This window comes from Chlamydotis macqueenii, chromosome 1 (assembly GCF_036417535.1).
Source record: "Chlamydotis macqueenii isolate bChlMac1 chromosome 1, bChlMac1.mat, whole genome shotgun sequence".
In the NCBI taxonomy this organism is placed as follows: Eukaryota; Metazoa; Chordata; class Aves; order Otidiformes; family Otididae; genus Chlamydotis; species Chlamydotis macqueenii.
Genome location: NC_141556.1, coordinates 77,046,517 through 77,069,480, shown reverse-complemented (window position 1 = coordinate 77,069,480; position 22,964 = coordinate 77,046,517). Strand labels below are relative to the sequence as shown.

Sequence of the window (22,964 nt, the reverse complement as noted above, 5' to 3'; positions counted from 1 at the left end):
AAGCATGGTCAGGTTCCCCACCGCGACAGCTTGCCCCACAAACACACAGGTTCACAGAGCAACAGCCAGCATGCAGAGGAGCAATTGCGCTCAGGAACATAAATTTGCCAGGCTATTCCCATCACCTGCTGTATTCCAGAACCCTTTCATGCTGTGCCTGAACAAATGCTGAGGACTTTTTCCTTGCTCGACGCCCCCAGTATTCACTTATCACTGTTGAGCAAAGAAACAGAAGCAGGAAAAGGAAACTGAGCCACAACGCTTGGAAAAAACAGAGAACCCGCAGACAAGCAAGTGGAGACAGTTAAAATAATAGTCAGGGTGAAGGAATAGGCACATTGCTGATAAGCGTTTTAATGCAAACTTAAAACAAAGAACAGCTTTCAGCCCATGCTTTCATAAACCCAAAGGTACTGTAAAAGATTATGGATGTGACTCAATTATCAAATGCCAGCCTCCCCGATTTTGTGACAGCAACAGTGGCTTTGCTGTAAGATTTAACCAGATCCCCAAATGGAATGAGCCAGCCAGGCATGAGGGCATTTTACTGGTAGAGCAGAGCCAGGCTTGCACAACAGGTTGTAGTCACAGTAGGTCCCACATGAGGCATTACTGCTCCTTGCTTGCTCTCCACCTGCCCATTCACAGGTCTCCTTCTTTTCCCTTTCCCTTCCCCACAGGAAACATCTTCCCCTGTTGTGTTGGCATAGTTCTTTGCTCTCTAAACAAGATCTGTGCACAATCTCTGTCTCCAAAGCCTGATCATTTCATTTCATAGGTCAGTGAGACAAAACCTGCAGCAAGGGAAGACAGGAAGGAGTAGGAAATGTAGGACAGACTGGAGTAGCATCACCAGTCCAGGTTGGTCCCAGGTAGAACCTTTCCTGCATGGGTTGCCCTGGGCCATCTGTTTGCTCCTGCTGGCACACCATCCCATGCCAGGGCAGAGGTCCCCCTCACATGTGCCAGCAGAACTCGTACGAGCAGCCCCAGTATCCAGGGAACACTCTTCTGCCAATGAACGGAGTTTGCCCCCACCATGACCCACAACACAGACTCTGCTGAATGGTTACAGCCTTAACGTAAAACTTGCTGATGGTCTAAATGACTCAGCTGTGAACTTACACAGGACAAGTCAGGTGTAACTACAGGCACAGACAGATGATGCCTTGGAAAGGTATCTGGCAGAACTAGCCACAATTTCTCCCAGATGTCTGCTATAGCCCTCCTCCCTTCTGGCTAGACATCTCCTCTTTGAGCTGACTCTCAATTAACAGGCAGCACTAGACCTCCGAACCACTTCAGTACCCCACCAGCCAGCACTAGCAAAATCCAAATGTAACAAGGGATGGGCAAGTGGTCAAGGCAGTCAGCAAAAACCCTGAGTATTTCCCTACACTAGAAATTTAAATTCACGAGTAAAAGGTCACTTCTCTACCGGTCCCCAGGAAAGCAGCGAGGGTTCCTGGCAGCCCTCTGATGTTCTCCTGGCAGTATCAGCAGCCAACATAATTTAGTCACATTGGAAGCTGTGCTGGCCTTTCAAACAAATTAATACAATGAGCGGATCGCATACACACATGCTGTAAGCCAGGTCAGCTGTGCCGGTGCATGGGATTACACGCAAACTGCACAGAACAGGAGCAATTAGTTGCAGAAAGTTGGAAGCTCCCCAGGGCTGTCAAGGACTTCTCAAAAGTGAGGAAATGGCCTTTAAAGTCAGTAGGAGCACTATAAAAAGAAGAATAGTCCCTGCTTTCTCCTTTTCATAAGAAAGCAAGCTGATGTCAGCAATTTGATCCTTTCTGCCTTCACTCTTAATAATTTCAGTGTAATTTTAAAAGACATCAACAACAGCACAGCTCACCTTTTAAGTCTTTACCATTCACTGCTTTGTAATTAAAAAATTGACCACAAGCCTCTGCCTCTTACAAAAACAGATGGTAAATGCTACTTAATTTTAGCTCTAGTTATTTCTGACTGCAACACTGAATCCCACCCCACAGAAAGCAGCAGCTGTCGTGACGCTAGTCACGGGTTTCTGGATACGGTACTTTCCTTCGCGTTCAACCAGTGCCAAGCTGGCTCTGCAGCGCTGCCTGACCACAACTTTTACATGAGGTACTTTCATCTCGTGATTACACCCTAACTTTGGAAGCTATTAGACTGCTTGGTTACTCTTGGCTCCATTACAGATTACTTGTTCGAGTAATTTTGTCATCCTCTTCGGTCGGAGCAGCACACAGACGGGAAACATGCAATGACCATGTAACTCGAACTCTGCAAGAAGCTCTCTTCCTGCCCCCAATATCTTACTGCTTCCCAAGTTTCCTTGCTTTTCCCAGAGACAAAACCATGACCAGCTGTACTTTCCAGTGACTCACCTGCCTGCAACTCACATCCTAAGAGTTAAGATAATCATGTGTAAAATAGAAAGTCCATCTTCAAGACCATTTCTACCCCATTGAGACCAGGAACATGACCCTCGTTCACTCACATCTCAGGTGAGACCTGGCCACAAGACAAATCCCCCTGATGATGTAGCCAACCCTTGCATAAAAGATCAAGTAGCTGCTGGAGCAACCACTTCCCACGGGAGGTGTCAGACCAGAAGACAACAGGTGGGTAAAGACTCTGCAGCATCTCTCTCAACCTGTTTCTCTGTTTGCGTATCACAGACCAACTCACGCAGCCATGCACATGCAGAATTTCCACCTGACGCCTAAAATTCTTTCAGGAAAAGTTGTCTTCAAAACTGTGAGCCTGCTAGGAACACTAAAAAAAAAAAGTTTTAAAAAAGCTGGTATTTTCCAAGAAAAACTGTTGTACTGAAAAATTTCAAAACGAGCCCCAAACATAATGCATGCTGATACACTATTTGTCTCTTCTCTAGAGGCAAATCACACACACTACTCACCAGTCTACTACTGCGTTACTTATCACTTAACATTTACAAAAGGCTCTGAGATCTTTTGATAGAGACCACAGGAGAAAGACAAAGCCTCCATTAATTATAATAGAGAACTAATAAACCCAGGCAGATCAAAGGCAAAGACTCGATCAAATTCGCATAAAGGCACTGTATCAAGGGACTGCATTCAAAGCAGAACTGTGGTAATAAAGGAAATTATTTATATGCCTCAGCAGGCAGACGAGGCACTCAAAATGGCAAGGCTCTGTCACTTAAAGAAATGGAAAGACCTAAAAAAGGCTGTAATAATGCTTTTAGGTTAGCTGCAAAGAGCAGGCCATGTTGCTTATATGAATGTGTTAAACTTACACATGATGAGTGGTCTATTCCATGACTGCTAGAACCAACATCTTGCCTTTATTTTTGCCAGGGGCAAAATATGTATCTAGCATGGTAGCAGCACATTTGATACTTGAGTCAGTTGGAAATATTTATGAGAAGTTGGGGCTTTGTTTCGTTTGTGACGGCAAAATACTGCTTTCAGATTTTCAGCCATGAAAATTCTAATCTTTCTATCGAGTTGTTTGGGGAGGGGTTGGTGAAAAAATAATTTGTATTTTTTGGTGGGTGACACCTGTGTTGAGATAGCCAGTACTAATACGGCTACAGCTGTCCTGGCCAAGCCCTGCACATGTACCAGCCCTCCTGAAAAGAGCAAGGGTGCGCTGAGGCAGAACGGGAACCGGCAAAGACGCAGCAGCTTGGGAGAGAGGAGCACTGAACAGGCCGCAGCGGCTGCAAGTGGCTTTCAACATCACCAGCACTGGCAAGTGAACACCAAATCAAACAAAATGAGACTCTGTAATTACTAAGCAGACAGATCTTTAGCCACTTATGTGGCACACTTTAACTCAGCAGGAAAGCTGAATCCTGCAAAAAGCAAGCTGCTGTGCCCTGAACCAGTTTTCTGCTCCAGCTGCCTGCAGGGCCCTGCAAATGCAGTGCTGGTGCTGCTGAGGAGAAGGGATGCTCCTGTCCTCACCCAGCCACTGCCACGCTGGGCAGCCTTACCTTAGTCTGCCAGTCGTGGACAACACAACAGCCAGCAATCAAGACCAACCACCCCTGCTGTTACACTGCTGCCATAACTGAACAGATAGACAACCCCTCCAGTGTTAATCTGGCTCTGATAACAACTGACAGAGCTGGAGGTGACCTGGGCATAAACAGACAGTGGTAAAAGCCAACATGAGCCCGCAGTACCAACACAGAGCCATCGTATGTAACATTCAGGTCTTCTTTCTAGCAGTCATACCGATCCCATTCAAGCCTCACAGCTACCAAAGCACCAAGCCAGAATTCATCTCAGCATTTGGCTCCTCGACTGTCTTAGTCCCTTCCTGTTCAGCTCATGCAACAAGTCTAACATCCACTTAGAAAATACTTAAATAGGAATCCTTCAAAATATGGTCTGTAAGGCAGAAGAGCAAGATGCAGACTTTGACAGAAGCTGACAAGGGAGCTAGAGATCTAAAACTAAAAGTCAAACTTGGGATTCATCATTTTGCTCTAACTCCCTGTTTCTCTTTTCTCTAATTATTGCCTTAAGTTATGTAGCTGTTCTTATCAGGCAGGCATCCATGCTGTCAGCAAAGGGGCACTCCAGACTTCGCCTCCATCCTAGCTGCCACTCACCACTTCCCTTTCGCTGGCACTAGTGGCTGCAGAAACCACATTACGGCACAGGGTAGGGATACAGCGTGCCTGAAAACCAACCAGATAAGAAAGGCAAAAAGGAAAAGGAAAAAATATAAAGATAATTTTCACTGTGTAGACACACGAACACTAATGTTGGCCAAAAAAAAAAAACAAAACCAAAACAAAAAAATACCTCAGCAGAAGTAAGAGTGTGGACAAGAATGGTGTTTTAAAATATTCACAGAATTACACCTACAAAAGCAAGGTTTTCAAGTATGGAAAAAGCCACCTGGTAGGATACTGAGCTGACACACTGACCTTGTCAGCTCTGCTTCAGTCTTCCTGCATTGACCTTACAGCAGCAAACCCACAGCTTTGAAAATGGCACTTTTTTTTTAATCACATTTTCTCACGCCTGAGAGGCATAAGTATATTTTTAAGCAGCTCCCGTCAAACAGTTCTGACATTCTGTCCTCCCTGCCTGAAATGGAACAACACTCCCCTTCACACAGATGAGCAAGGAGAGCTCAACGAGCTGCATTCGTTACTGGTAATGTGCTGTGGTATCCTCAGGACACACGCTGGCTGTTACAGCTCAGTGTCACTTAGACCCTGTGTGCATTTTGAGGTCTGGAACCAGCACCTGGCTGGGAGCAGGACCCCACAACTTCCCATGAAGCAATGGCAGAGGATTATGTTCTCCCAAGCACACTGCATGAGTACCAGGACAACTTCCACCTGAAAGAAGAATGTGGAGTTAAATCTGTCTGATGAGAACAGAGGGAAAGAAAAAAGTCTGATAAGAAGAGGAAAGGACTGAAGGAGACTTCTGGCCTGGATCCACCCCCAGCAGAAAACCTGCAAGGCATTTTAAATTTACTGCCATCAATTCTCTATGAAATACTATATTCTACTATATAGTGCTTAGCACTCTCCAAGGCTTCTGTGTACTCCTATAACCAAAGATGATGGGCACAAGCAGGTAGGGAACAGCACATTCACAGCCGAGGAACTCAGGCTGAGATCCTCAACGAAGCAGGTTGATTCCTGCAAGATGTCAAGCACCAACAAGACTCCTTTAACCAAAAGCAACTCCAGAAACCAGAATCAACTCACTACTGAAGTCATCCATGTTTGACGAGTCCAGACAAAGCAAATCACCAAGGGAGAGATAGCAGAAGCTGTCAGCAACAGAGGTAATAGAATAACTCTGGAATAGGGATGCCTAGTCCATTATCAATTCTCGTCTTGTGCACTCTGAAGAAATCTGGGAGAAAACAGCACCTGAGTTTACTGCCTTCCACAAGCTCTATCTCTGATCCCACATACAAATTTAACTGTGCAAACTTTATCAAGCAGAACACTCAGCATCAAAAAAGTCACTACTGTGGCTCAAGTATACGTTTTACAACTCATCTGGTTTCCATCCTTCCACCAACATCTTTCCTTCTTCTCATGGTTTGACACTTCATTTGCAGGTACTTGAATGAAACCCCCTTAGTTAACTGCCCAAGTAGTTTATCCGCTTCAGCTCACTGCTTTCCCCATAAAGGCATAAAAAGGTTAACAACCACCACCAAAAGCATCCTGCTGTGGAAAAATGAAAACATTTGATGTTGCTTCTTCTTCTGAACATGTAAAGTACAGAGTAACAGACTCACTTCTGAAGGCAGTGATGGCAGGTGAGCACAAGAAGTAACAGAAAGGCACGGTCTTCTCCAGCTGATAGTACAGGGCTCAACAAACTTCACGCAAATAGAAAGAAGGCTACAGTTATGACTTGCAATTCAAAAAAGAGCAACTTTTTGCTGGTGCAACATGATTCTACAGGAAGAATAAGCCGAGATATGTGATCCTGCAAACCACAAAAAGTGCACATGCCTAATTGCTGGAGTTGCTCAAATGTCACCCAGAAAGACAAGGAAAACCCTGAAAACCACTCACATAGAGTAGTTATATTCGCAAGACGCACATTGAGGGTTTGCTAGTAAATACTAGTTTTCAGTTCAACACAGCATGGGACCAATGGAGGGACAGGCAGCGGTCCAGACTAAAAGCTTTAACTTAAACACCAAACACAGTTTTCAGAGTGCGATATACTGAGGTTGCTTGTGCTCAGCTCCACCCTTCCTGTGTCCTACCTGTATCCACAGCTGTAAAGCAGTGAATTGAAAATGAACTGAAATATCTCACTACACAAGCAGATGCGGCAAAATACAAAGAAGTTTTCTCAATGGTTTCCAGACAAGTCATATGTGAAAAAATATTTAACTTGTTGCTTTGAGCACCACAGGAGCCTGCCAAGACAAGCACTTCAGTGATAAGCACTACAGACCTCACAGTAAAAGAAAGTCTGGAACTCAGAGGCCATGGTCAGATAAAAGCCAGCTCATGACGGGAAGGTATAGTGAAGAAAGCTGCTGCCTTTAAAGCATTCAGATGTTTAACGCTCCCAGGTTTAAGTAAGAAATAGACACCACCATGTCCTACCAGAGCTGCTGAAGACCATGTAGAAAGAGCGGAGCCCAGGCCTCTGACTGCCATTCCAGTCCGGCCTCTCAAACACAGCCCTCAAGGGATAACAAAACGCAATCATGAAATAATAGCCAACTCAAGCCAACTCAAAACAAGTCCAAAGCGCAAGAAAATGTCGCATTTCACCAAGCATCAAAAAGACCTGCGGCTGTCATTATTTGTTCACTTAGTCAGCACACTAAAATTTTACACTATTTGCAGTTCTAGCTTTCTGCGGTCTCTTTTAAAGCCTTTGCACTGATAATACTAGGTCCAATGAGCTAGACAAGGTGGTGTTTCAGTGGGGCTAGGTATCTCAAAGGCTTTCAAGCTCAGCTACCAGTTAGTCCCAAAACAGCTTTCTAACTACACAGCCTTTCTGACTCTTTCTCACTAAAGAAGCAGCCAGAGTGGCAGCCCAGCGGAATCTGTGCTTTCCTCCTCACTAAAAGGTTAGAAGGGTAAAAAAGACCAGAAAAAAAAAAAAAATTGTACTCTTACCAGTACCTCAGTGCAAAATCAGTAAAAGGACCCTGATGAGAAGCACAGTTCCACTGCCCACCCTTGCATTCACATACTCATAAATCTCTAATCCACAGACTTCATGCTGTTCAAGAAATGTCCTTACTCCAGCCTCTGAAGGGTCTAAGCTGTCAGGGAGCTGCATAAGAGCACTAGATAATTCAGGGTGGAAAGGACCTCAGGAGGTCTCTAGCTGAACCTCCTCCTCAAAGCAGGGTCAGCTCTGAGATCAGACCAGGTTGCTCAGAGCTTTATCTGTCATGTCTCAAAATCTCCAAGAACAGGGGCTCCAAAAACTCTCTAGGCATCCATGTCCCACTCCTTCATAGTCCCCAGCAGGACAAAAATTTCTCCCTTTGTCCACACTCAACCTCATTCCTTTCAGGTTACACCTGTTGTCTCTCTTCTCTGCCAAGCACAGCGGTGAAGAACCTGGCTCCATCCTCTCAATAATCTCCTCATAGGAATCAGCAGACTGCCCATTAAAAATCTCACTGAAGCAGTCTTTTCCATAGGCTGAACAAGCCCAGCTGCCTCAGCTCTCCTCACAGAGAGAGGCGGCCCACTGCCAAAAGCGCCCCAGTTTAGCTGTGTCTTCCCTGTACTGAGGAGCCCAAAAGTGGACACCGCATGCCAGCTGGGACCTAAGGAGTGCCGCGTAGAGGGGGATAATCACTTTGCTCAATCTACTGGCTGTGCTTCTGTTAATACAGCCCAGGATGTTGTTGGTTTTCTTCATAGCAATGGCACATTGCTGGCCCGTGGTCAGCTCGCTGCCCATCAGGGCCAAAGCTGCCCCCAGGCCAGCAACCTCCAGCCCACACCATTGCCGGGGGCTCTTCTTTCCCGAGTGCAGGACTTTTCACTTGTTCTTGTGGATTCAGAAGGCACATTTCTCCTGCCTGTCTGCATCTCCCTGAACAGCAGCTCTGCCCTCAAGCATATCAGCTGGTCACTCAGTTTGGTGCACCCCATCACCTCCTCTGGGTCACTGATGAAGGTGTTAAACAGGACACGTCTCAGGACAGACCCTGAGACAAACAGATCACACGACATAGGAGCAGTGCCACAGGCAGCCATGAGGATCTTTTCCCCGCTTTCCTTGCACAGGGATTAGTTACTCTGTTTTCACTCTTGCAGTATAATAGATGTGAAATCTTTCACACTCCCAGAACGGCTCCACAGAATCATCTGGCCAGCTACGCTGCGACAGACCAGATTACTCAGCCTCCTTGGAACAACAGTGCCCATCTCCTGGGCATTCAGTACAAAAGTGGAATTCCGGCTCAGATAAAGTAATTGTGTTTGCATTCTGGAGACACCTCTTGCCAACCACTGGATCAACAGCACATTTGTTTGGTAAACGAAAGAATCCAGCGAGGATGCCCTCTACCAAAATACTGGGTGGTACGGCACCTGCACATAATGCCATTCATGGGAAGAAAAGTCACTCACAAAATTACCATTTGTTTGACAGGTTTATCCACAGAAAAGAAAATCCACTTTTCCCATCGGTTAAAGACTTGATGGAGAAAGGCTTTTTACCAGGTGCTGAACTAGCTTAGAATCATAGAATCATAGAACGGTTAGGGTTGGAAGGGACCTTCAAAGGCCATCTAGTCCAACCCCCCTGCAAGGAGCAGGGACATCCCTGACTAGATCCTCCAAACTGGCCTTGAACGTTTCCAGGGGTGGAGCTTGGCCAGTTGGTACCTGTGATCTGTTTGTTAACATGTAAATGACAAGAATTAAGGGCTTGGAAACATACAGTTGGAAAGACAGTAGAAAACAAACACCTGAAATGTCAGAGTGATGGTTTGGTCAAGCATAGCTTCCTAGCCTTCAGAAACAGCCATCACAGTTTAGGTTTTTAAACTAAATGATACAAGGCTAAATGATACTGAGGATCCAAGGTGATGATTTAAAGTATAGCTCCTCACTGTGTTAATGCAGCTACAGCTGCAGTGCTGCACTAAAAGTGGGCATTTTCAAGACAGCAGTCTAATTAAGCACATCATAAGTGGTCAAGAGGGAAACCATTAGTCTGAATCTGTGCAAGCAGTCAAAGGAAAAAATCACAAGCACCCAGTTGTCCCAGACACATCGTGGAAACCAATACACACCTTCTTCCTTCAACCACACAGCAGAGAGCAGATACTAAGGCCAGTCCCTCTTCCCTTCCCATCACCATCTGTCTCTCTCCTGAGGAGGGACCCTCAAAAAACCCAGCTTCACAGAATCAAAGAAATGTTGCTTGGAAGGACCTGCCCATGTCCAGCCTGAAGTTAGACTACTGCCACACTAGATGAGGTCAGTCATGACTGCTTCTCCCATTCCACATGCAAAAAAACCCCCGATCAGTTTGTGTGGCAGACAGCATCAGATCTGCCTCACAGGCAGCAGATCTGGTTTGTTTCTGGCACAACAGGACCATTAGGAGCATGACATCCTGCACCCAATTAAAATCCAGTTTCCCAATGATAGGGCTCCATTAAACATGCTTATTTAATTACTTAATGAGAGAGTCAAGATCCTTGTCAGATCAAATTCAGTACAGAGCCAAGATGTATCTATAGTGTTAGCATCCTTAGAGCCTGCCTAATTTTCCAATGGAACCAATTCACGGTAACAATACTGGGAGCCATACAGAGGGAAGAAGGCAAACAGTAATCCCAAGGGACAATTTTATAATTCTGTTCCTGAGAAGGAATATCAAGCAGCAAATGCAAGCCTGGATGCCCTGGTACTTTTTCCCATTCTACCATTTCTGAAGAAAATCCTGTCAATTTTGCAAAGCCTTTAAATCCATCTGCTGGACTAGGCAAGCCAGAGAGCAAACAACACTATTCTATTTTAAAACGACAGACGTGTCTGCATCTGTTTAATAACACATCCATACATCTGTGAAACAGACCTAGTGGAAAGACACTTTCTGAGGATTACGCATTTTTCTATTTAAAGGCAGTAAAAAAGACTCTATACAGACAGAATAGCTCTCCTCCTCACCCAGCTCTCAGAGTCTCCTTCCTTACTCCAAATAAATTGTGTATGCAACCATCTCAGCTAATTAAAAATTAGCAATAAGGCCATATGGCAGCTAAAATGGAAAATACACTATTTCTCTTTTTTCAGTGGATTTCATTATGGTTCAACTACGCAATGGAAGAAGTACTAAAGAATAATTCCAGGAGCCAGAACAGCTTGCTTGTTTTATAACCAAAATGCAGCAGACATTGAAAAGAGATTTTATAAGAGTTTATATCTGACCACCAGACAGGTCTCGAGGATTATAAAGAAGCTTTTTTTAACTTGGAGAAACAATCAATGAGAGGCAAAACTGAATTCCCAAAGATGCTGTTACTCATCACTAGCAAAGCCAAAACCAGAGTCCCGTCCCATGGCCTTCCCTCTCAGACTAAGGGCTCTGGAGAGAGGTCTGTAGCAGGCACATGGAAAGAAATCTTACGTACAAGAGTTATAATTAGAAGCTTTGTTGTGCAGCTATATGCTCCTCCACGAGGAAGTGACAGTGATTTAAGGGCCTGAAGAGTACAGAGCCACTGCTCTCAGCCAGTACATGCTGCCAGGTGTGCATGTTCTCTTCACATCTGGTTTTCAGAGCAATACTTAACCAGATTCAAATTACAAAACCCTGAAACCCCATGTGTTAGCCATAATACTTTTCCAGCTAAACTAGACATGCACAACAGAAGTCACGAATTTCAGGTTGCAGCTTTCTACTTGGCAAACAAAAGAGTCCAAATTAGGAAATCTATACCTGAACAGGCTGAATGGGCTTCACCCTGGAGAGATCACTTGGCCACTGACCTATTAGCTGTGCAACACAGAGGTTTCTGTTCCCACTTCCCCTCCGTGCTCAGCCCACCCTCAAAGATAAACGGGGGTCACTGTCACTCATGTGAGAGTGGTTTAGATCCCCCGCATGCAGTCCCTCCTGTGATGGTGAGGATGGCATGCCCCACCACCGAGCAGCCTGTCCTACAGCAGAGATTCCAGGATCCAGCGCTCCTCCTGAGGGCAGCCTGGAAGAGCCCCCTGAAAAGTGGAGCTCTCCCACTGCTTACCCTGCCTTCCATTTCCCTCCTCCTCACCACAATACATCATGCCTACCTCCATCGCCTACCCCTCACAGCCCAGAGCAAGAAGTGCTGATGCAGCTTACGACAACCCGATGCAGCTTACGACGACGACTGGAGGCAGGTACACTGCAGTTGCCAGAACTGCACGTGAAGCAAGGGTTGGTCCTTGCCACACAGACCCCAGGGGAAACCTGCTGCAGACACGCACACTTCGCAAGTTAGAGTAAACAACTCTGACAACTGCATCACTTCATTTTGCTGTGCCCTGAGGAGAAAAACTAAGCTTTGTCAGTGACGATGTGCATATATAACGCATTTCACAGAGCAAGCAGAGAACATACGAGGGAGTGGATAAACAACTACCAAAGTCACCATGCAGAAGAGCTCAGTTGAGAGGGCTGGACAGAGTAAGGCACATGGATGCCATGACAGCTGACCATAGAATCGTAGAATCATGGAATTTTTAAGGTTAGAAAATATCTCTAAGATCATCAAGTCCAACCATCAACCCAACACCACCATGTCCACTAAACTATATCCTGAAGTGGCACGTCTACACGTTTTTTGAACACCTCCAGGGATGGTGACTCCACCACTCCCTTAGGCAGCTTTTCCAGAACAGAGCCCGTGCCATCAGTCATGTCCAAACACTGGCACAGGTTGGATTTTTCTTTGGAGCCACCTGGTTGACTTTGAAGTAGTTGGCTTCTGCACAAAATACCCAGATACTCTTAGTTCAGTGATCCTGGAGGTTTGCTGAAGTCATGATTGCTGTAATGAGCAGAGGTCAGCACAAGGAGAAGCCTTTGGGAAACAAGGCTTCCCTTCCCTCCTTCTTGTTGGCCTCCAGGTCTCCCGAAATGACTGTGAGCAGTTTGAGGGCTGGCCCTCGGCCTGCTACTGCAGTGAAGACCTTGCCCCACCGGCATAAGAACGTGAAGAGACTGAAAACGCTGAAAAGGGAACAAGATTCCAGGGTTAAGAAGGCACGCATAGAGCCTCCTGCATTACCAGCAGTGGCAAGGGTGACAAGAACCACAAACAGATGAGGCAGAAAACTCCTCCTCCCTATGATACATGTCAGTGTCTCTGTACGGCCGTATGTCCCCATCAAGACATCATGTCCCAGGAACCCTGAAACAGACAACTTCTCAGGTGTGCATCTGCAGGCCAAGATTTCCAGCAGTGCTCAAGAGTTTATACCCTCGATTCCCTTTGAAAACTAACAGCAATTTGGGATCCAAATCCCTCATGAACTCAGTACTTTCACAGCTACAAACTTGCACCTCCTCAGCTGTGTCCATGACGCTTGTATACCTAAAGTATGCATGATAAATCTCCTTCACAGCTGAACAGCAAATCTGTAACTGCTGAAACACCAATTCCTGCAACTAGCTGACTCGGCCTTGCGCTGATCTTGCCGCAGACCGCATAACCCTGGATCCCTTAACAAGAAGTTGTTCTGACATGCTTTCGCAATGGAAAGAGCTTGCCAGCTAATCTCCCAAATCTCCTAACATCAAAGTATGATCCAAAGCTCAAAGCAGTGCATCGGAAAACACCACCAGCTTCATCTTATTTCGGATCAGCTGGCCTGTAACAGTTCTTGAAGTACCTAAAAAGACATTTAGCACTGTTACGTTCTGGACTCCTGTATTGCAAATCAGTAGGATGCATTTATATTAATAAAGAGATCTAGACATCACAAGTCTTAAAAACACAAGCACTTAAGTCAATAATTAATGCTTTTACGAGAATGCCTTGCAGAACACAGCCTGATCTTCATGCCTAGATCCACCAGCGGGACCAAGAATACCCCCGTCACAGCGTCCAGCAGAGACCATCTGCACAGACTGCACATGAAGCAGTGAGCTTGCAGCTCCCCTCATTCACCTCAGGTCCACATGCAGCTCTCCATACATCAAAGCCTCACAGGGCTCACCCACACGCTCCTCGAAACAGAAACAGCTGGATGCCAGCTTCTAGAAGTCTCTCTCAAGACGTCAGCATTAATAAATCCTTTAGAAGAAACGAAAACAGGTATAACTGAACAATTGCTTTTAAGTAAGGGTAGCCTTTAAGGAGAAAAGGAGTCCCTTTCTAAATCCTTGCATTAGTATTTTTAAGAAATTCAAAATCTGGTTTGGGAAAATTAGAAGTGTTGATAACCACCTGGCTAAGGTTTTACGATGAAACATAACAGTGTTCTTACAGTGAATCTTATTTTAATGATTACAACTCTGAAAATAACACAACTTTGAAATGTCTACTTTTCTTAAATAAAAGCAAGTCGCTTTCTTCAGTCCACTAGTGAAGAGCTACAGAGCTATTTCACATATCTTGCTGTACCCTGTCTGGAATAAAACTTTCAGCTGTAATTCAAAACTCTATTGTCTCACCAAGAGACTGTGCCTGGGCAAACCATTCCAGCCTAGCTGCAGCTACAGGAGAAAAACATGGGGTTTATGACACTATTAAAAGGATTATTCCTGTGCATGTAGAGTTCATTTTGGTTGAGATACTGACACAAACTACATCCACAGTACAGCTTCTGCCAGAACAGGACACAGTGTCAGAACCCCAACTGGCACTGCTCTAGCAAGACTGAATCCAGATCTGGTCAGAGGTACATCTGAGCCCTACAGGAGAAACTCAGCAATTAGGCTACACAGGTTCCATCCGGAAATTTATGTTTCGCTCTGCTTAAATTAGTAGTAGAAAGGATAATAAATTGAACCTGAATTTGCATATGTCTGTGTAGTCCTTCTATGCATAGAACATATCTGGAACGGTATGTAGCTTCAATATAAGTATAATCAAATCCCTCTCTTAAAAAGCAAGTAATTCTGCTCAACCAGCACACATTTAATCTCCTGTTTGGATAATTCAGCAGCAATAGCCCATTACAACGCACAAACATGCCTCCCCAGCCAAGTATCCTCTCAGGCTGCAGCAAACGTATTTTTGTGAATCAGGACCACAGAATTAGACCCTACATACTTTCTATTTGTCTCTCCATCTCACTAAGAATTTACTGTTACATACCACAAGCATGAAAAGTAAGTTAAGATGGGGCTAAGCTCCAACATCAGTTTATTGAAAGGAAGAGCCTTAAAAATACATCGAGTATCAGGTCAGGAGACAGTAAGAAGCAACCAGTGGAAGCTTATCTCAGATTGCACCTCAAGGATCTGCAGAAGGCAGACAGACTTGCTCACGAAGTTTCCTGTTGGGTGAGACATACCACAAGACTAGCCAGCACCCTACAAGTTACCCAGCAGTTCACCTTTAGCCAGAAATGCAGCCATGCCTCAGGACAAAAGCTAGAGTGCAGGCACCACCTCGGCAGCACACCTCCATCCTGAGCTTTCTAGGCACCAGGTGATGCCCAAGTCCCAGTTCTTCCACAGCACAGACGTCAGAGCAATTACTCCACCAGCATCAGTTCATAAAGTAGGACACGCGGGCACAGCCAGCATGAAACCCAATCTGCAACGGCCAGGAATGGTTGTGACCAGGACAAATCCTGGGCATGAATAATATCACCAACATGAGTGACATGTGCAAGGCGAATGAAGATTCGGTGAAGGATGCCTTATAGCTTTGTATCTTTTTAGGATCTATTGAACAGGCATCTTTCAGCATCATTTTAAAGCTAAACATATTTGTTAGAAGCCCCAGGCAGCCACTAGGCAGTGGCTAAAGCAAAGGTGCAGCACACAGAGACACAGAAGTTCAAATTTTTGCAGTCTGTTTCCACAGATACACCTCTGGAGACTGCATAACAGATAGCATGAAAAAGAGATTTTAACTATTTTCAGTTTACCATATTCAAACAAGAGATGAGATCAATTTCCTAAGCAAGTCCAGTCCTCCTATCCTGTTGCATTCAAGGGGACACCTTACAGACTTGAGATGTGCTCACCAACACAAAGGCAATGAAGTAGATCTGGTTTTGAACCTCTTTTCCCTCCAGTGAGCAATTACCTGCACAAGCAGCCAAATCAGTTTCAAAGGAATGATAAAGAAACCGTTTCCTCCAATTTAATTCTGCTGTTGAGCTTATTTCCCCATGTTCTTCCCTCCAGAAAGCCAAAGTGGAATGGGCGGTATAAGCAGTCCCACCTGAACAATTTGGAGATGGGTTTTAGCAGGTACAGAGCTGTGGGAAATGGGCAGATTATGGAGCGCCTTTGGCTAAGGACCAGGGCACCAGAGAGGACTCAGGAGACTGTCACTGGTTTGCCAGATGACCCTAAACAAATCACTTTACTTCCCCAACCTGCAGCTTTTCTCCCTGCAAAACAGAGGCAACAACTGCCACCTTTCTCTGGGAGAAAAACCTTGCCCCCTAGCAAAATAGGTGCCTACCAAGCTATTTACCAAACTGGTGTGCCCACAGGCAAATGCAACAGCGAACTTTTCAGGGCCACACTGTCTCATGGCTACGCTGAGCCACAGACCTCAAGAACAATACTTTAACCTCCTCTGACATATTATTCAGCTGCTGTTGCAATAATTCTGCTCTCTGTAGCACTGTCATCTCTCGCCTTCTCGTCCCCCTCTCCTATTCATCAGGCACAATAAATTGTTCTTTTCTGGAGCAGTTTCTTCACCCCCATGCCCACCCTCAATCGTGTCACTGGGAAACAACACTACACAATTCAGTTTGTCGTATTTCTCTCTCTGACTCCTCCATATAGGCTATACACAAGCACACAGAGACATGATAATAGAAGGTTTATTTAGCCAAACACCTGCTGCCCAGATCTTTCATACAGTGTGTTATGAGGAAAAGAAAACAAAACTTTGCAAGGAGGCAAGGAGCCTACTTGCAGCAAAACCCCTCCTCTACTTCAACACAAAGACATCACTGCGACCGACAGGAAAGGGGAGATTTTTTTTAAGTTCCTTTTACAGATGGAGATGAAACACAGCATGATCTGAAATGGTATGTTTTACAGGGTCTGAAAAGAAGCTAAGGGATCATCTAGCTTACAGACTGTACCCTGCTATGGTTTCCCAATAGTTTCCCAAGGTATTTACAGCAGATTTTGGAGCCCCTGAACAAGTGTGGCACATCCTGAAAGCCCAAGATACACCAGCACAGAATCATGTCACAGAAACATCAGGCTAACTTGAGATTTTTGCAGATTTCCACATAGCCTAAAGGGGTGAGGGAGGAAAGAAGCGTAAACCAAGGGGTCACACGAGCACTGGAACAAACACATCCCACTTTTCTAAGGATGTGTGTCATGACTGATTGTAACATTTAAGAACGCACATCTCCATGCAGTGCTCTTCCCACAGACGTGTCCTTTCTCCGGCTGTTTCCCTCCTACCTGGGCTTCCTACTAGCATGTAAGAGTTGGGCTCATTTGTAGGTTTTCCTGCTTCGGGACTCCCCTAAGTTCATCTGTATTCATTGGTGACCCATTTTGACACAATCTGCAGTCATTTAATGATCCTTAAGACCAGTAGTTTTCTCTCAGGGGCATTTTTAGCCAAACTATGAGTTAAAAATATTCCTGGGAAGGAAGAGGAAGGGAGGAGCCAAACAGACAGTGAGATCACCCACCCCTTACTTCCATAGGAAACCAGGGTAAAAACAGCTTCCCCACCACCAAAGGTGTCTGCTGTTTCTATTAAGCCGCGGCTGTCTAGTAAGTCATAAAAATTCAGAGACATAAAGTGTAATAGTGTAAAGCAGAGGTTTGAGGTAGAAATTCAAAAGCTTCCTCAAACAGCTAAGCAATCTATAGAATTTGACCTGAAACACTGATGAATTTGACCTGAGGTCCTACCGCTACCTCACCTACGGGCGCTCACTTATGAAGCGCTATGTCACACCACACTGCTAAAGCAAGAGCAGCAGCACAGCTGTTTACACGCTACGGCAAATGCTTCGAATGCTGCCACAGTGACTGTCACCAGCGTACCTAGGAACCCCATTTATCCTCCTGTCATAAAGCAATGGTATGAGCTTACGCCGGGCGCCCTGATAAGCCTAACGAACACTCCTCTCCCAATATAACCTCTCTAAAAATAAATTGCAGCATGTTATAAGGTAGTTAGCAAAAATAAATAAATAAATAAATTTAGTTGCTTATGGGTTGGTAGCCACACATTATGGTTATTTATTACATAGCTGCCACCCATGATTAAAAAAAGACCGTGTACGTAACCGAGGAAAACTTTTTCAGTGTCATTGTAAGGATCTCCGAGTTGCGCAGCTCAAAAGTTGTGCACAAAAATGAACAGGATTACTGTAACTGGATTACAGCTCTTGCTCAGGCCAGGTTAAAGGTCGCTATATGAATACAGCTGATGTGGTGACAGCAGGCCTGTATTGACGCTACGACACACAACACAGGCAGCGAAAGCAATAAGTACATATCAAGAGCTCTCTGGCTTGCTTGCTTTTCATGCTGCTAGCGGGAGGGAAGGCAAGAATAATTTTCAGTTGTGGCAAATGAGCGGCCAGCATTTCCATTTGCTATTGTGGAGAGTGGTTGGTGGAGAGGGCAATATCCACTCTGTGAAGATCACCCTGACCTCTGCTGGTCCCCTCGGGGAAAAGCAGCAGAAATCGCCCGGAGGGAGGGAGGGAGGGAAGGAAACCTCGAGGGCAGAGTGGTTCCCGAGCACATAGGAAAAGTTGACCGCATGGCTCCCACATGCCAACTCAATCAACTCAACCAAGGAATGCCACTCAGATGAGCTTCCAACTCACTTCTGCTTCAGACTCACAAAGATTTTGTTTCTAGACCTGAAATTTGCTCCGGCAGCTGCTCAGCTCCTACCACAATCTGTGGTGCAGACCCCATCCACCACCTTGTCATTGCTCAGCCCACCCCTCCAGCTTCACAGCCGTGGTCTGGACAGCCCGCATTTGAGAGCTATCCCACTAGGCAAAGAAGTCCAAAATGTGCCTTCCTCAGGCCTTAAAACCTCCAACAGAAGAAAATGTAAAAGGGCGATAAGCTGTTTCCCCTTATAACGAAGGGTCTCAGGCGCCTGCAGCCCCACAACATGTCACACCCAACACGTGGTGGCTCCCAGGTCTTGCAGACTGAAAGGAATACTCAAACTAAAAGCTGCGTGACATGTTCCAGTTCCCTCCTCATCGCACTGACAGAAGCGTGACCGTCACGCTTTACATTCCCACAGCAGTGGTTCCCCACTAAGTACCAAGGGCAGTAACCAAAACGGGCCCTTCCATCGCCAAGAGGAATTGTGGCCACAAGAGTAGGGGAAATTACGGGCAAACTCAGCAAAACGAGTAGGTGGCCCCAGCCAAAAGCCGTTGTGGCAGTCTGTAACCTCAAAAAGATTGCCTTGCAATGCCAAAATTTCTCATTTAAGAAGGGATGCTGCTAACTTGTTTCAGTTTAGAAGTCACCTTTGAATGAAATACACTCTTTCAGGGCATGTGGTCAGTGTCCCCTGCTGGAAGTGAGTTTTCTCCACCATCTTCCTTCAGAAGCAGATGAGATCATCAGGAAGGCACAGCTGCTTCTACTGCTTTTCAGTAGAGTCACATCAGAGAAACTTGATTAAGATAATAAAGGAAATACCAGTAATCTACACCAAAATAGCAAGGAGAAGGAAAAGGAAGCAATTTCCTTGAGCCAGGTGTTGAGGCCAAATATCTTATTTTTAAATATTAAAAAGCTGCCTTCTAAATCTTGTTGGAAATTAATAGACTCAATATAGATAAATCATGTGCTTGCTCAACTGTCAGCTGAAAGGAGGCTGGAACTCGCATTACCTCCCCGTTCTACACCCATCAGACACTAGAACAAAACCAAGGCCCATTTTAACCATCTAGAAAGTCAAAATTGCATTAAACCTTGAGGCAAGGTCACCCAGATTTCCTGCTAGGAGACAGCAACAGTCTGGGGATAATGCACAGGAGTTGTTTCTCTGCAGAATTTTAGTCACTCAGGGAAGCAGAAGAGGATAGAGTACACCGTCCTCGGAGGAGACAACTCTCTAGGGAAAGGTACACTTTGTGTACAAAGGGCTGGACCAACTTTATCAAGTCTAGTGGCAAGACGCTGTCTCCCTATCTACAAAAGAAAAAAAAAAAGAGCCGCGTTGCTTGAGAGTAAACAGTGCTATCTCCACGCAGCCTCTGGTTTAAGCAGATGGCTGTGAGAACGCCTGGCACGCGTGCCCACAACACGAGGCGGCCATGCCAGGGGTGCGGCTGAGCCACCTCGACGCGGGTGCCAGTCCACTGGGCTCGGGCTGAGGGACCTTCTCCAGGCTCCTGCACCCAAGGCAGGGGAGGCCAATGCCTCCCTGCCCGGCTGGCGCCTGCGGTGACACCTCGAATGAAGACACTTGGTACATCCCCGTGTAAGTGTAGCCACGCAAAATCCTGGTGCTCGAGGGCCAGGTGTTTTGGCAGGGTGTATGTGGTTATGAAAAGCACTCTGAGCGAAGTACCTATGCCAACGGATGAAGCGGGCCTGGAATGAAACACGAGTGGATTTCATTGCTCCCTCGCAGCTTCCTCAGCTCTCAGACTAGAAGAAATGATGCCCACAGCCTCCTTGGTCACCAGAAGTTTTATTTTACAGCAGAAAGCAGCTTCGGAGGGGGTTCCCCTTCCCAGCAGCGGGCGGACGTAGGACAAGGGGACCCGGGCAGCGCCGGTGCGAGCGGCCAAGCCCGCAGCCGCCCCTCAGGCCACCGGCCGAGCCCAGCCCGCCAAGGGCCGCCCCGCACCGGCGTGCGGCGGGAACCGCCGGGCGCTCCCAGGCGCTGGGACCTCCCGGCAGCCCCCCGCAACCGCCCGCCCGCGGCGCTGGGGGCCCCGCAGGACGCACAGGCGCCCTCCCGCCGCGCCGCGCCGCCGCCGCCCCCCCGGCCCGGCCCGGGGCTGAGGCAGGCGAGGCCCCCTGCCCCACCGGGGCTGCCGCCGCTCCGGGGGTGGGGGCAGAAAGCGGGCACACCGACCGGCCAGCGGTCCCCTCCGCGGGGATGGGGAACAAAGCGGGTTTCTGCCCGCAGCCTCCCGCCCGCCCCCACCGGCGGGACGGGACGGGGGAGCTGCTGCGAGTCACGCCGGCCGGGTGCGCTCGCCTTCCTCCCCTCCGCGCCGGCCAAACTCACCCTCCTTGGCTTTCTTCTTCCTCGCCAGGGTCCCGCCTAGCTTGCCCAGGAACGACTCGTCTTTCTTCATCCTGTGGGGCCGCAGCGTCGGGGATCGGACGGGCGCGGCGGACATCGGCTTTGCCGGGGAGGGGGCGGATGGAGGGCTGCGTGACCGGGGGAGCCTGCCCGAGCCCTACCCCGCACAAAGCCCTGCAGCGGGTGAATCACCCGGCCAGCCGCGACCGAGGGGGGCGGGGGGGGGGGGAGGTAGGCGAGCCGGCGGCGGGGGGCGGGCTGGGAGCCGCTGCCGGCGGCCACAGCGCCCTGCCACGGCCTGGAAGTCCGCGGGAGGCGGGGGCGGGCCGAGGGGAGCCGCTGGAGGTTCAGCTCAGTGCGGTTCCCCTTTGGGCTGTGCTGCCGTGGCCGAGAAAAGGGGGGGCCGGAGGCGGTGACAGGCGGGCAGGGGGCTGCGGCACCACGGGCCTCGAAACCAGGCACCAGCGTGAGTCAGACCCACGAGGGTGGAGAAAAAGTGAGTTAAAAACACCACAGAAAAGTAAAGCTCCGAGTCCCAGCCGGACCAGAGGACAAAACTGAGGGCAAACTCTTAGCCTGTGCCACTTGTCAGGGCTCTGCTTAGCAGTTTCTCGCGGGCTGCCTTCAGATTTGCCTCCTAATTTTGCAGCTGAGCACCACTTCTGTCAGACTAGCCTGCCTTCTCCTCCTGGCACGTTGCCTGTTCGGTTTGGCATCTCCCCTGCGGTAAGGTTGAGGAGAAGGGGGCCGAAGGCTCCAGCTTTGCCAAGCTCAGCGCGCTGAGGCCCACAGGCACCTCCAAGAGGGAAGCCACCTCCTCCCAGGCCTCCGAGCGCTGCCACCCCCGAAAGCGTAGTGTACAGACACAAAACTGCCAACGCCGGAAGGTTGGTTTTGATCCCACAGAGAGAATTTCTTATTACTTATCATTTTACGGCACCCGGGAGCGTGATAAGGGCTTTGTGGGACACACATTAAAAACAGATCCTGGAGAGTTTATAGTGTTAGGCTCTGATCCTGCAAAGTCTTATGCACATACTTAACTTTAAGCCCCTGAAGTGGTCCCGTTGATTTTAATGAGACTGCTGGGTACCTAAAGTAATGCACAACCTTTGGCCGCACTCCTGCAAGCAGCTCCCTGTCAGCAGCCCTTGCCCCATCAAAGAACCGCATTCAAATCAACGCGACTTGGCACAGGATCCACACACCCAGCGTACAGAACAGATTTTCATGCTTGACCTGACACAGAAGTAACACCGCACAACACATCCAGAGCATAAAATAGCAGAGATACTTTTCCAGGTGTGTAACTTCACAAGAGATTTAACCCAAACTAATCTCCTCTGTCATGAAGTCTCTTGTCCCTCATCTCCAGCTGCCTGTTGCTTTTCAACAACCACTTGGACAACTAATCAAAAACCCCCCCAACAAACCAAAACCAAAATCACCCTGCGCAGCTTTCCGGTCTGACTGAGCATGAAGTCACTCAAGTGCAAGCACGAACAGAAGGGAAGTGGAGGGAACACATGACTGGGGCTGGGAAGACTTTTCTGAACTACCTACAATCTGAAGATGATCATGAATTTGCAGCTGGATATATGATAGAATGATGACTTATTTCTAGTAGACATTAATTATTTGGAGATCCAACTCTAAATACAAACAAGAGTGAACACTAACTTTTTGTTAAGTTTGTTTTTTTGGTTTTTTTTAAGGATGATGCTTTCACATCACACATTTTTAATCCACCTTTGCAATTATAAAGACAGTACCAAAGAACAGGAGGGATACTGCTGCTGACGGTGGCAGAACAGTAGATACAAGAAGTGAAACTTCTCGTATCTTGAGCTTTTTAAGACGAGCAGGAACGGGCAGTGCAGTCCACCAGCCGAGGCACAGCAGGGAGCTTTTAACCAAGAGCCTGTGACTCTTTAATCAAGAGCCTGCGGTCATGGGCCTAAGGTACCCGCTGCACCCGGCAACTATCCCACCGTGAATACTGAGAAGATGATACTGCTGAAAACAGGACAGAGCCGCTCTAAATTGCAGGGAAAGAAAAGCTGCACAACACACAGCAT

At 47.2% G+C, this 22,964-nt stretch overlaps 1 protein-coding gene across 3 annotated transcripts in view; it reads right to left on the bottom strand.

Annotated features, from left to right (window-relative positions):
- Positions 1-21,072, bottom strand: part of PARVB (parvin beta) — a 65,443-nt gene extending 44,371 nt beyond the window's left edge. For 2 of the 3 annotated variants that reach the window (XM_086757577.1, XM_086757587.1), the window contains exon 1: positions 20,869-21,072. In XM_086757577.1, coding sequence (XP_086613703.1) covers positions 20,869-20,983 — 115 coding nt within the window. In that variant the 5' untranslated portion in view covers positions 20,984-21,072. Of the gene's footprint in view, positions 1-6,270; positions 6,289-20,868 lie in introns of those variants that run through there. The other variant, XM_086757605.1, reaches the window with a different exon arrangement.
- Between the last annotated feature and the right edge of the window lie 1,892 nt (positions 21,073-22,964).